The 13,723-nt window shown below is 36.5% G+C and overlaps 1 protein-coding gene across 3 annotated transcripts in view; it reads left to right on the plus strand.

The window, feature by feature from the left end:
* LOC117234963 (ribosomal protein S6 kinase alpha-5-like) overlaps positions 1-13,723 on the plus strand; it is a 56,125-nt gene that overhangs the window by 9,218 nt on the left and 33,184 nt on the right. For 2 of the 3 annotated variants that reach the window (XM_033496555.1, XM_033496554.1), the window contains exon 2: positions 3,497-4,162. The exons of the other annotated variant lie outside the window; for it this stretch is intronic. In XM_033496555.1, the coding sequence (XP_033352446.1) occupies positions 3,919-4,162 (244 nt within the window). In that variant the 5' untranslated portion in view covers positions 3,497-3,918. The remainder of the gene's footprint in view (positions 1-3,496; positions 4,163-13,723) is intronic. 3 annotated transcript variants of the gene reach the window in all.

A 13,723-nucleotide genomic window follows, 5' to 3' on the forward strand; every position in this document is an offset into this window, starting at 1 on the left:
AATGTATCCAGCGAGAAATTTCATTTTAATTGTAGCAATGTAATAGCTGTTAATAAAACGGTAATTTAAGTAAATTACGCGGAATCATTATCAGGAAATGTGAACGATGTTTCGAAGTAGAGTCTGTCATTCTGCTTGTCTCGTTAAATCCGGCTTTTGATAGATGAACACTAGAGTTTTCATATCGCAGGAAACTGCAGAAATCTTACATACTGTGATAGCACTAATGACCATTAGCATCAATCATTGGAATAAAAAGTTAAAATGTTATTTGTTAATATCGGTAGTTCTACAGGGTGGTTGGTAGCTGGTGGTACAAGCGGAAAGGGGGTGATTCTACGCGAGAAAAGAAGTCGAAAATACGGAATAAAAATTTTTCGTTCGAGGCTTTGTTTTCGAGAAAATCGACTTTGAATTTTCGCTCGGTACGCGTGCATTGTATCACGTCTCGTTATAACGGATCTCACTATAGATCGTTGTCTCGATGGAAAAATTAAAAAAAAAATTTTTTTTAATTTTTATTCTATATTAACCACCCTGTATATTAAGGAGATTCCATAGCAATAATTCTAGATATTTACTTTATAATATCGATAGGATCACGTCAGACGTGAATTTCTTATTTTATCGTTAGCAGTAGTTTTATTTGCGTGTTAAAAGTTTTCATGGCAACAATTCTATATTTTTCGATATTTCGTTCTACGTATTTTTCTTTTAATATTATAGCATCAAATATCGTCAGTGTTATCGTCGATACGATAAATATTTGAAAAATGCGCGAGTAGATATATGTTGCGAATACGTTCTTCATCGTAGCATTCGTGTTCCTTCTATTCAGCTAAATAACTGTTTCTTCGTACGTTTGGTATTGTCTCAGGTAGTTCAAATCGGATACTCGGTACAATGGCTAGGAACGGAATTACCCAGATTTGTATTGACGCGTTTATTGCCTTGGGGGTAGTTTCTTTTATTTATTTCTTTATTACTTTGCTAAGCAAGGGAAAGGTACAACGTTGGTGCTGGGTTTATAGAAAGTATTACCGAAAATACTGCCGAGAATAAGCCATGACAGATTTTAGTTAAAAGCGCTTTACATGTACATGTCTTTCCTTACACGGCAATATGTGGGACTTTTATTGTGCAGCCTCTAGCTTTATTATACTATACTTTTGGTTATCCGGTCGACCCTTGGTATATTAAGCTTTGAAAATATTTAAATCTGTACACTCAGGTAGTTTTCTTATCGTAAATTAGGAATTAAGATAATTTAAGCCTGCGTTAAACAATTCTATAACTGGGCACTTTGACGAACAAGAATTACTGTTTCTCGATAATTAAGTATTTCTTAACACGTGTTCTCCTTAGACTTGATTTTTATTTCGCTTTCAAACTTTCAGTTCTTGTACGTCGTACAGATTGTAAATATCTACGTATTTTAATCACCGTTCTGCAATTTGCCGTTCTAACGAATGTTAAAGTATAAATGAATTTTATGCTACCAAACTATCTTCCACGGTTAAATTAGTATTTCAAGATTACTTTCTCTTACGCTTGCTTTCAACATTTTGCTACAATTTCACTTCGAAGAAAATCTACTAGTCATTGATCAAGCCATCTTACTATTCTTTCTTGTATAACAAACCGTTTTTCTCTCTTGCGATCTTAAACCTTCCTTTCAATGTCAATCTCGCTTTCGAACTTTCGATTCGTAACACGGGACGCGTCGATCGATCGGTCGTGTCTCATCGATTAAACGTACGATTACGATAACGATGACCATATTACATCCGTGCATCCGGATGTCGAGCGTTCGATTTCTCACCGGGGTATCCGGTCGTTTCTGGCTGATACCGAAGGATCTCCGAGAAAACGCTATCGATCAATTCTTACCTTACGTTGAACGGACGACACGTGAAAAACACGATAGGTTGATACGAGTTTCGATGTCGAGCAAAGGGAAACTTTCTTCTCCAAACGTACGAAACGTTCGATTTTTGGGCAATGTTGCGTCAATCATAGAAGTACGATTAAAATGAGAATCGTTTAGGTAAACGGGAACGCGTTATTAGTAAGCTGTGAATATTCGTGCAAATTCTTTTTCTTAGAGATAGAGATAAAGAAATTGGAACTCGAATAAAAGGGGATAGCGATATGTACTTTGTTTCCGATGTTTTACATATTTTTCCATCTTTTCGCATTTTTGCATATTGACGGTTTTCGTAACTGTATAAATATCTAATTATTAGCGAGTATCTCGGAGAAATTTAAATACCGCTAAAGTGTATGAAATATTCGAAATAAAGTATACGTTGTGATATCTGGCTAGTTGTTAGTATTAAATAGTGAAGAAAAATTGAGTGTACTGCTATATAGAAATCGATACGAGGGAAAATTAGATATGTATATTATTAGCATCGAAAAGGGAGAGGATATTAAATGTAAAAATAAAAATTTATCCAATAATTAAAAATCCAACGAATGATAATTTAGCATACGTATGAAAATACGAAGAAATTATAGTTTGATATATTTGAGATAATGCTTGTTTTTTTTTATAGATAGACTCGTCTTCTCGTTCGTGGATAATTAGAATAGAATTAGCGATAATTTTGACAGGATTTAGCTTAGCGCGTTAAGGAAGTACATTTTTATTTTTTCCAGTTACGCGTCGTTTTCGCGATTGATCAACGATATATCATATCGTGCCTCGCACTTCGACCTTTGCGGCAAGCTATTCAGCACGAATTTCGGTATATTCGATAAGCGCGAAATCGTAGCGACACTCGGTATGACGCATTGAAAATAATTTTATCTTAGATAAAGCGCATTATTCGCCGACCTGGTGCAATCTAGTCGCGTGTCTATCTCGACCATCACTCGTGCGTTATATATAGAATTGATCCGAAGATGGATTGTTCCGTTGGAATTCGATTATTCTTACGAGAGCTTCTTCCACGAGAAAAAATATTTGGAAATAAAAAGAAAAGTAGCTATTCTTTCGACAAAGATTATTCGTCGTACGTAGCATAGTATATATATATATATATATATATATATAAATTTTTTTACAAATAAAATTTTTTATTGCAAACTCGTATACTTTTTCGTCTAACGTTGTTTTCATAAAAATGCACTCTGACCGTTTCTCCTCGGTGAAATTGTTTAATAAAAATTAAAGGAAAAGGTCGCTGCAAGTAAAATTTGTAAGAAAAGGAAACAGTTACCTACTTACCTGAAGACCTTTATTTTATTTTATTTCTTTATGAGGGGCCGTTAGTGCAAAATCCTTTTTCGTCGCAGACGATCCTAGGATTTCGATCTTAAAATTCTAATTGTCACCTTGCTCAAAGATGAAACTATGTAGTAATTTGCTTCTATACCTGGGACCCTGAACCCTCGTTAAACTATCCATCTTCGGTATTCTGCGGTAGCAATTTGTCACGGGTAAAGGATAATAGGCAAACAAAGTTGTAACTGTACTTCATTTACCTCGCAGGTATACCTACTCACAATAGAATCATAGGCAACGACTGAACCTCTTGGGGCGCATATGATTCAGTCTTCGACAGACAGCAGACCGAGCAGGTTGTTCGAGCGGTCTCTCCTCGCATCTAGGAATCGTTGGAACTTTGCTTGCAAGTTCGTTTAGAAGGAGAAGGCATTCGAGTTTGTACGTTCGTTCGAGGAGAGAAGAAGAATAAGAATTCGAACTTTCGTTCGATCAGCGACGCATAGTATTACGCCGAAGAGAATCTACGATTCAGTGGCAAGAAGAATCTGGACAAGAAGAAATCCATCGAAGCGGATCATGCAACGACTTCTTTGCTGACCCGTTCCTGGTTCTTGCTTCGTGCAGTGACCGCGCGTGCAGTACGAGTGTAAAATTGTGCCAAGTTGTGCGAAAAAGTGTGAAAAGTTATGTCAGGAACTTGTGATTCATCGATGAACGTCATGAAGAACCCGGTGCACGAAAGTGGATTTTTCGAGGACGGAAGTGACATAGAGATGATCGTCGAGGAGGAGACGATTGATGTCGGAGAGGAGGTTGTCATCGAGCATTGCACGGAGACCTGTTACGGGTTGACCGAAGTCATTGACGATCTCGACGACAGTGACTTGGATGAGCCGGTTCCCGACGATCACGAGGACAAATCGAACAAAGGTAAGTCGTGGTTTTTTTTCCAAAGAAAAGTATATTCGCTATATTTATCGATGGTTTTATCTATTTGATCTGATGTACGATTGATCGTGTATAAAGAGAATAGAGTAAGAAACGACAGTCAACGTATCGACAAGAGATCAGAGTATCGGTCGTTATTATATTCTAGAAAAGATTCTTTACGTTGAAATCGAATATTTTTTGAGCGTATCTTTTAACGTAGTTTGACTAAGATAAATGGAATAACACCATCGAAATATAGGACAATTTTTTACGCTAGAATTATCAATGTTTCATGCGTTTCTTTTAACGTAGTATTATAAAAATAAATGGATACACCGATACAGACAACGAAAGAGGTTCGATTTAATTCAACTCACGAGTTCCTCATTATTATCTAAGATGAAAATTTGAAAGTTGCTCTATGCTTGTAGCGTTTCGAAGCGTAAGAAATACAGGGTGGTTGGTAGCTGGTGATTCTACGCGAAAAAAGAAGTCGAAAATATAGAATAAAAATTTTTTTGTTAATCTTTTTTTTTTAAATTTTTCCATCGGGACAACGATCTACAGTGAGATCCGTTATAACGAGACGCGATAAAAAGTGCACGCGTGTCGAGCGAAAATTCAAAGTCGATTTTCTCGAAAACAAAGCCTCGAACGAAAAATGTTTATTCCGTATTTTCGACTTCTTTTTTCGCGTAGAATCGCCCCCTTTCCGTTTGTACCACCACCCTGTATATCTTCGAATTCTGTATTGTAAAGAAGAAATCAAATTTTTTCTAATACGGCTAGATGACTTTATACGGTCAGCGTGGCGTATAATCGTGTTTCGATCTCAGCGAACGTTTATACACAGTCACGCAGTTGTCGATAATTTGCTTGCTGCGACATTTAGGTAATCCAGCTTCTTGTTATTCGAGAAACGTCGACGCAAACTTTCGCTCTCTTTTCTCATCCCCGTAGCGGTTCGTTGAATTAAGTAAAGCTATAAACGCGTACCCTTGCTGCCATAAACGCATGACCGCGGAAGAAATAACGCTACCCAAGAAGCGAGTCTATTCTTGGTCAGAAATGTTAGCAAAACGATCGTCGGTCTGTGCTATTCTTATCACTTACGAGTATTATTAACGACTCGCGAAGCGATCTTCGAAATTATCCGCGAACGAATCTCCTAAAGATCGAAAATCGTTCCATCGATAGGTTCATTCGCGTCCGAAAGGCTGTCTTTCTTTACTCTGATAACGATCCTGGTAAATAAACTCAGCGTATGGTGTTCGCATTAGGTAGACCCAATTAGTCGCTAGACCGATGGTGTACAGTTAGTGGAATCGATGTACGACGAGGTCGTACGATTTGCCAAGCGTTCAAGTCTCTGAGCTTTCGGTGCTTGAAATAGTAATTTCGGAAATGTAACATAAAATGTTTGTATATCGTGATCGTAAAGCGAGATAGTAGTTAGAAAAAGAATAAGGTGTTTTGTATTTTTCAATCGCTGTGATTATTTCGCGTTGATTAAACGAATCGAGACTCAATTATGCTAAATATCTCGGACGCAATTGCAGGAAAAAGTTGTTGTAATTACAGAGAAATGTAGAATAATTAGTTCGAAGCAAAACCTACGCTAAAATATAATATATTTTTACTTTGGAATAAAATAAACATTCTAACGCTGGTTTAAATTATTACAAATCGTATAATAGTTGTTTGATACATTTTTTCCATTGTTGTTGGAAAAGAGACGAGTTCAGGATTGTACGGTGTCGACTATCGATCGTTATAAAGAATAGAAAATAGAAAAAAAGAAAGTGGAATGTAATATATCTTAGTAAAATGAAATCATGTTATCGAGAAATGTTAATTTACAAATGACATTTACATCTCGAGATTCAAGAAGACGTTTCTACAAGACGCTATACAAGTGGCTGTATAAATCAGCGTTACCACTTAATATTTTAATTTACGGCCTCGTTAGATCGTTTTCTCGAACTGTACTTTTAGGTTGGGGCGAGTTCCGAATGTCCCGTTGAACGTGTCATAGAGCTTCGTTCCAAAGGTTGTGTCGCGTTTTCGTGAGCATCGTGCTATCTCACAGAGACAGTGAGTCACGCTGTAAGCGTGTATAACGTTGCGTTTAACCCTCTTCTAGTACCTAGAAAGTAAAACGATCACGTGTGGGCACCGTTACGATTTTTACGAGTGTCTACTCGTAAAAGAGGAATTATCAATGATCCTCGATGATTCATCTTCCAGTCACTTACCTTTTGCTTCTCTTAATTTTAGACGATGTTTCGTTTATCCGTCTCTTCGCAATAGGAATTTTCCTTATTTATTTCTCTGTAACAGTAGGACGATAAGTATTAATTTTTTATTAGCAAAAACGCGACAGCGCGAAGATGAAAGAAATTGCCGAATTTGATCGCGGGCCAAACGCTTCTATTATTGCAACTGTTCAAAGACAGAATCCACTATATCGCGTAACGCTCGTTCCAACTGCGATCGTACTTGAAATTAGTTGCAACAAAGCTAACTGAGTGCACTCGAAACGCTATTATCCGAAATGTTATCTGATCGCGACGACGAAATAAAAAAACAACAACGATTCGTTGTTATTCGGATTTTTGTAAATCAATTTACAATCGAACATTCTACGATCGTGTCGACGCATATTCGCTCGATCAACTACATTCGTCTCTCAAATTATAGATCGTTATTTTATATAAAACGAATTATAAATTTAATTGCCATAAATACTAATCGAGTCGAACAAGTTAACGATTTAATAGCGCGACAGAGTAAAAGTATAGTTACGCAAGAACGAGTTAAACGACGATCTTTCGTGAATTTTAAACGTACGTGAACGTTACATCGAAGATGAATATCTTAAGCTCTCTTAAACCTCTCGCGATACTCGAACACCTGTTACAACTCCTCAACACCATGTTCCAAGCATTCTGGAACGTCCGAAGGGCGTAGCAAAAATGCTTTGGTACAGTTGCACGCCGTAGACACCTCAAATTACCCCGTAAAGAATATTCCCAGCTAAAACCGGACCTCGAAAAGATACATACCCCTAAGCGAATTCAATACTCCGATTTCGAACAAGTTGACGAGACATACGTTTAACGTACAGAATTTTCGAGATATCGAATACCTCGGAGAGTAAATATATGGCCAAGGAACGATATCATACCGCAACTGACGTGTACTTTTCCTTGACTGACGCGAGCAAAGATTTCAGATCGTTAGAAGTTTAACTCGTCGATTAAAATATATTTTCTAAAGAGATTTTGCGGTTATTTTATACAGAGTAGACATACAGATACAAGCTGAAGGGGGGTGATTCTACGCGAAAAAAGAAGTCGAAAATATAGAATAAAAATTTTTCGTTCGAAGCTTTGTTTTCGAGAAAATCGACTTTGAATTTTCGCTCGGTACGCGTGCACTTTATCACGTTTCGCTATAACGGATCTCACTGTAGATCGTTGTCTCGATGGAAAAATTAAAAAAAAAAAATTAAAAAATTTGTTTATTCTATATTTTCGACTTCTTTTTTCGCGTAGAATCACCCTCTTTCCGCTTGTACCACCAGTTACCAACCACCTTGTATAAATATTTCTGGTAAAGTTTATTTATAAATTATCTGCACGCTAAATCGGCTAGATTTGAAATCAATTGAATCGTATTATGTTTAAGATTAGGTTTGGTTCGAAAATAAAGAAAATTACTAATTATACCATTGGCGTAAAAGAAGTTTCGGAAATAATTTCCTTATGGCTGAGAGAGTTCTATCGGATGGATGTGGGTGGTAGGCTTGGGTGAAGTTTTGTTTTAAATTTAATTTTTCTTCGGGTCGAAAGTAACCTATTTCGGCGCAATAAAGAACCTAAGAATAAACTTTCTTACGGTGAGAAAAGTCAAGATGGTGCCTTTAGTATCTTAGTCGAGTGAACCGATTAGAAGGCGATGGTGCAATTTATCCTGCTTGTCACCCTCTCGTAATTGCAAGCTCGGGAGCAGAGCTCTATTCTTTGAGATATACTCGTATAGCTTGGGATACTCGTGGGACCGTGGTTCCAACGCAATAACAATAATTGAGTCTTCGAATTATCGGGTCGCTCGGAACGTTCCTAGCGAAATTTGAGAAAAATTTCGAGCCAATGTATTTTTATAAAATTTTCATAGAATCGAGTAATCTTTGCAAATATTACGTTTGTTGTTGAATTTTGCCCACTCGTTGACAAAATCGTTGTCGTTGTTTCATTGTTTAGTTAAAGTTCGATAATCTTCTTCCCATGTAACCGACTATGGTCGTTTAATTATTAATTGGCAGATTAAAATCGACGCATCTCTCTCTTAGTCTTACAAACACGGTTTCTCACCAAACAGAAAAGCTAATATTCGTTGCGAAAGATTCGTGGCTAAAGGCGAAGAGCGAAACGCACAGTGAACTTCTATCCCGACCGCTCGAAGAAATTCGACGGCAGACACTCTTAACCGCATGATGCGGTTTTCCGTCCTATCTCGTCCATGTGTGTACGTTCATCTTCCGTTTTTTCTTTTTCTCCCTTCGCCTCTTTCGTGTTTCTTTTTTCTCTGTCGTTTTGCCTTCTTTTTCTCGCGGTTTGCACGCGTACACACTGGACATCGATCCGGCTAACGCGTGACCGGCGCACGTACTTACACACTTTCTCATCCGCATTCTTCCCCGAACGGTTTTGCTCCGGTGAAAGAGACGACGAGAGAGAAGGCGATGCGTGCAATTGGGTCCAGCTTGCGGGTCAGTCGCGGCTGCATCGTGTTCTCGAAGGACACCCGTGCAGCGACTGACATCCGTACGCGTCGATGACTAGGTCTCGGACTTTTATCCGCAACTGTGACATTAAAGATACAAAAATCCGTTCAAACGTACGAAGAATAATATCCTTTGTAACACTTAATGGGTGATATTTGATAGGATTTTTATGCAATTATGAGAATTTAAAGATACGGAATATAGTACTCTGTGTAATATCTGATAGATCGCGTTTAATATGATTTTCATGGTTTAAACGACGATTTAAAAGTGAAATTTAAAAATACAAAATACGTCAAACTGAAACTTGGTTATACACAATATGTTAGCGTTGTTCGCGATCTTTCGAGGCTTCCGCGGCAACGTTGAGGGTCGCGCTATAGGATAACGTTAGGTCATCGTCGGTGATTCGTCCGATATCGTTGAATACGAAAGAAAATCGAACTGTTCACATTCCACGGTTTAATCTGGTTTGATACGTGCGCGTTTCGTACTAGTTACCTACTTGAATCTGGAATATTCGATTCTGATAACTTTGAAAAGTAGACGCATCATGGTGTAAAGTTCGAAAGATCGTACTTTGGCATTTGATTATAGATTCAAAAAGCAGCCACGATGACACGGGTTTTATTTGTGGTCAGTTGTGAAACGTTTCGCTTTGAAAGTGTTCCGTTTCTCGCGTAATCGAGGTGCTCCTTCGTTACGTTCTTCGCTATGAATTCCAAAGTTACGTTGCTGGAAACAGAGGTTCTCCAGATCCGAGGAAATTTACATCGGTAACGAAAAACCAAGCTTTTCTTCTTCTTCTCTGTTTAATCTCGCGTTAACTTACGAATGATCGAAGAGTATTTGTTGATTATGACGATAAAAAAAGCTTCGAACTGTTTCGTATAATGTTTCGTTAACAAGATAGCAAATCGTAGAAATTGCTTTGAGAACTTTAGTTCTAGTTTTCTGGTATTAATTGCGTTGGAATTGATAATTATTATGGCATTTAAAGAACCTTGTTCTTCATCTATCTACGAAATAAACAAAAATTTTATACGAATACGCTTGTCGGCATCTATATATTTATCACAGTTATCTCTTTTAGAAAATTTCTTAATTACATTTTGACGAGAAACTTTGTTTCCAATAAAATGGTTGAAATATTTTTTTTATTATTATAACGCACAAATATTCCTTAACGACTGTTAAGTTGAAACGGCATTAAATATTCACCTAGTTTTCAAAGGAATTTTACTTCAAAGAAATAAAGTCCGTTCAACGAGTCGGATCGTCAACTGTAAACAAATGCACGTGGCGCCGACAGGGACGCATGCAAACGCGCAGCATGGCGATAAGACGATTATCTACGCCGCGAAAGATTTCTGTTCCTTTTATACGTTCTATGAAAGAGAAATGGACAAGGAAAAATAAAGAAAGAACAAAGGCGGATGACCGAAAGAAAAGGCAAAAATTTTAGAAGTTGGGTCTATTCGTGTCTGATCGCCAACGCCGTGTAACTTCGACGGACTGTCTCTTAGCGTAGTTGGGTCGAAAGTGTATACAAACAAAACAATTTCATACGGAGTGCAATGAGAAAGACCTGAGGGGGGATACGTACAAATCAACGTTGCATCAAAGGGAGATTTTTACTTATACATAGATCTACACATATACTTTCGTAATAACAACGATAATAATAATAAATAAAATAGTATCGAAATGTAAATGTAAATATGCAACGAAGGAACTAATATAAAAACATAGCGAATATAAATAAATGAAGAGAATAAGGAGTAAACAAAGATACAGGCAATATCTCTGGCCTATCTCACGTGCTACGGTACAGGAGACTTCCGTTTACAGCTGATCACTTGCTCGTTGAGCACACTATAAAAATATTAAAATTATTATTTTCACTGTCAAGTAGAATTACTTCCAAGCTTTTGACTTCGTAAGAAAGATAATACTTATCTAGCTTTCGTTTATTCGTTTCAAATTTATTCGTTTCAAATAATTATAAATTATTAAAATTATAACATTAAAATTATAAGCATTAAAATTATACTACGATTAGAATAAATGCTCGAAACGTTCCGAAAAGTCATCAAGATTTCAGAAGAATCGAAACTATTCTACAGGAATTTTATATCTTAGAAAGGTTAAGACCTTAAAAAGTCTAATCTGTTCAAAAATTCTATTAGACTGTTGCATAATAAATACCGCTTTCTCGCGTGGTCTTGTTCCAGTTATTTTGACTTCATCAAACATTCAGCGGCTAATTTTTTCGTTTGTCTATCGTTTCGCGCAAATGGTTCTACTCCATAATAAATAACCTTGCGCGGTTCGATTTTATTTCGTGAAGCAACAACGTTTCGCTATTTTTAAAACACAACAACGGAAGCGTCAACTAACAAATAGTTTTCATGGCTATATGTTACGATAATAGAGATTTTATAACACGATAGACACATTTCTTTTCGATATAAGATACAGTTACCTATTGAAACGTTTTATCTCGAAACTATATTTATTATCACACCTACATACGTATAAAATTATAGTTTTTCTATCGGATTGTGTTTGAAATTACGTATAACATTCGTTACACGGGAAAATATTTCAAGTACAGGTTGTTATTATCTTATCTTTTTTGTTCTGTCCTTCGCACGTTCTCAAACGGAATAGTATTTCTTTTCTTTTTTTTAAAGCACCTAACACACTTCGGAAGTTCATTGGTCTTACTACGTAGGCTGTCCAAGGTCGTTCAAAATCGTTCACCGCGTTTCAAAGTCCATGTCCAACAGTAACGTATTTATATTTTATACGAAGAGTGGCTCATTGAACTTAAAATAGTTGCGCTCTTTTTTAGTGACAAAAAGGTAGTTAAAAATACGCGAATGCTATCGTTGAAATGTGATTTATGCCAAGGTCGCGTTAAATAGCATTTCGAAGTTATTTTTATTTCTAAGGTGGAATTATATTCGTGGTATTTTAATTAATCGTAATATGATAAAACGAGCCTTAGCTGTATTTTTAATTATAACGTATTAATTACTCCAGTTCCAAAATGCAAGTCGCTCGCGAAACGTAGATCGTGACCTTGAATTATTTTTTTTTTTCTCTCTCACTTGTGTTTTCTTCGAACGTCTCGTCGATTGAAATCTCGTTAAGAATTAAATCGATCGGCACTCGTCTGCGACGATGTTTATGACATCGTTTCTTGCGAAACGCGGATTCATCAGGTCGACGTAGAGGTTCGTTCATTTTACTAATCTACAATCGTCATTGTTTTCTTAATTATTAATGATAATATTAAAACTTTTCGATTTGCCGATAATCCAGAAGATAAAACAAAGAAGAAGCAAAGCGATATAGATTTTACGATAGAAAGTATTCTGGGCTAAAAGGATTACATTAAAAAAAAATGTGCTACATTTTTTCTTAAGAAGATACCGTCCTTGACTATCTATAACTTTCCACCACGTAGATTAGAAGTATAACACCGACAGTGTACAATTATCGTAAAGAAGAGGACATTCTGAAAGCACTTAAACCGATCGAACGAATTTCTGTATTAATTTGTAGTAATTGTAGTAATTTATATCGTAAGAAAGGAACGTGGAAGGCAAAAGTGCTTTCAAGCTTCTCGTCGACGATATACTTTCAGATTATCTGGCTTGATTTACTTTTCCAAATCTTAATATCAACCATACCGAATCGTATTTCGCATTCTATATTTATCGTTTAGTGCCTCGGACAATAATCTTATTCTAATGCCCATTTGTTTAATATCTTAGATAGTAGACACGTTTATTTTTATTCTTCTTAAAAGACATCTACCTCAGATAATTATTTCCACGATCGTAATTCTAGCGATTCTTTGATTTTAAACAGAAATTTCCCTAAAGCAAATCGAACGTTCATTCACGGTAGCAATTAAAGACTAAAAACGTATTCTGCCCATACCTTATTTGTACGAAGCGTTAAGGAAATGAATTTCCTCGTTTGTTTTCTTCCTTCTATTGTTCCAAACAAATACTGCTTTGTCCTTCTGCGCGTCTTATATTATTCATCTTATAAAATCGGAACACGCGTATCGTACGATCGTTAGAAAGGTGGCAAGTGAATTCAGGGAGCATCGAGCATTATTCTCTCGAATCGAGAGTCGAGAGTGATAAATAACTCTCTGCTTTGTTCGGCAAACGTTGCCGGCACAGATGCATTTCCACGGGTCTCGTAATAAATTTATAGATATTTCCGGGTAATGCTGGCTGACAATGCCGCTGTTTTGCGGTGGAAATATATCGGGCCACGGGCTGGAACGTGTAACGTATCGAATGGTCGAGTCTCGAAAGATGAAATAGCGATCGCGAATCTGTCGACTCCGCGTTTTCTACATCTTCTCGTTTCTTGTCTTCTTTTCTTCGTCTATTTTTAATTTTGGCGAGATAGACGACGATACTCGTAACGCTTATTTTATACGTTTCTTTCTCGTTTCTATAAATATCGTAATCGTGTTAGTTTTATAAATATTGTATATCGTCTGGAATTTACTATTTTGTTTCTCACATACGAAACAAGATATTTTTCGTAATACTTGTATATTCATTTGTTTCTAAGTATCGTTAAGTTTATTATAAGTAGGATATTCGTACAAATTTTTATTTTTCTACATATAATTAGATATAAATAGTTATAGCGGAAGGTGTCGTATTTTGGATAATTTATATACTCTTGTATATTACGTGTATTTTTAAATCTTCGATCGCAAATGCATAAAAATC

Source organism: Bombus vosnesenskii, unplaced genomic scaffold (genome assembly GCF_011952255.1).
Source record: "Bombus vosnesenskii isolate JDL3184/JDL3185 unplaced genomic scaffold, Bvos_JDL3184-5_v1.1 scf7180000013311, whole genome shotgun sequence".
NCBI lineage: Eukaryota > Metazoa > Arthropoda > Insecta > Hymenoptera > Apidae > Bombus > Bombus vosnesenskii.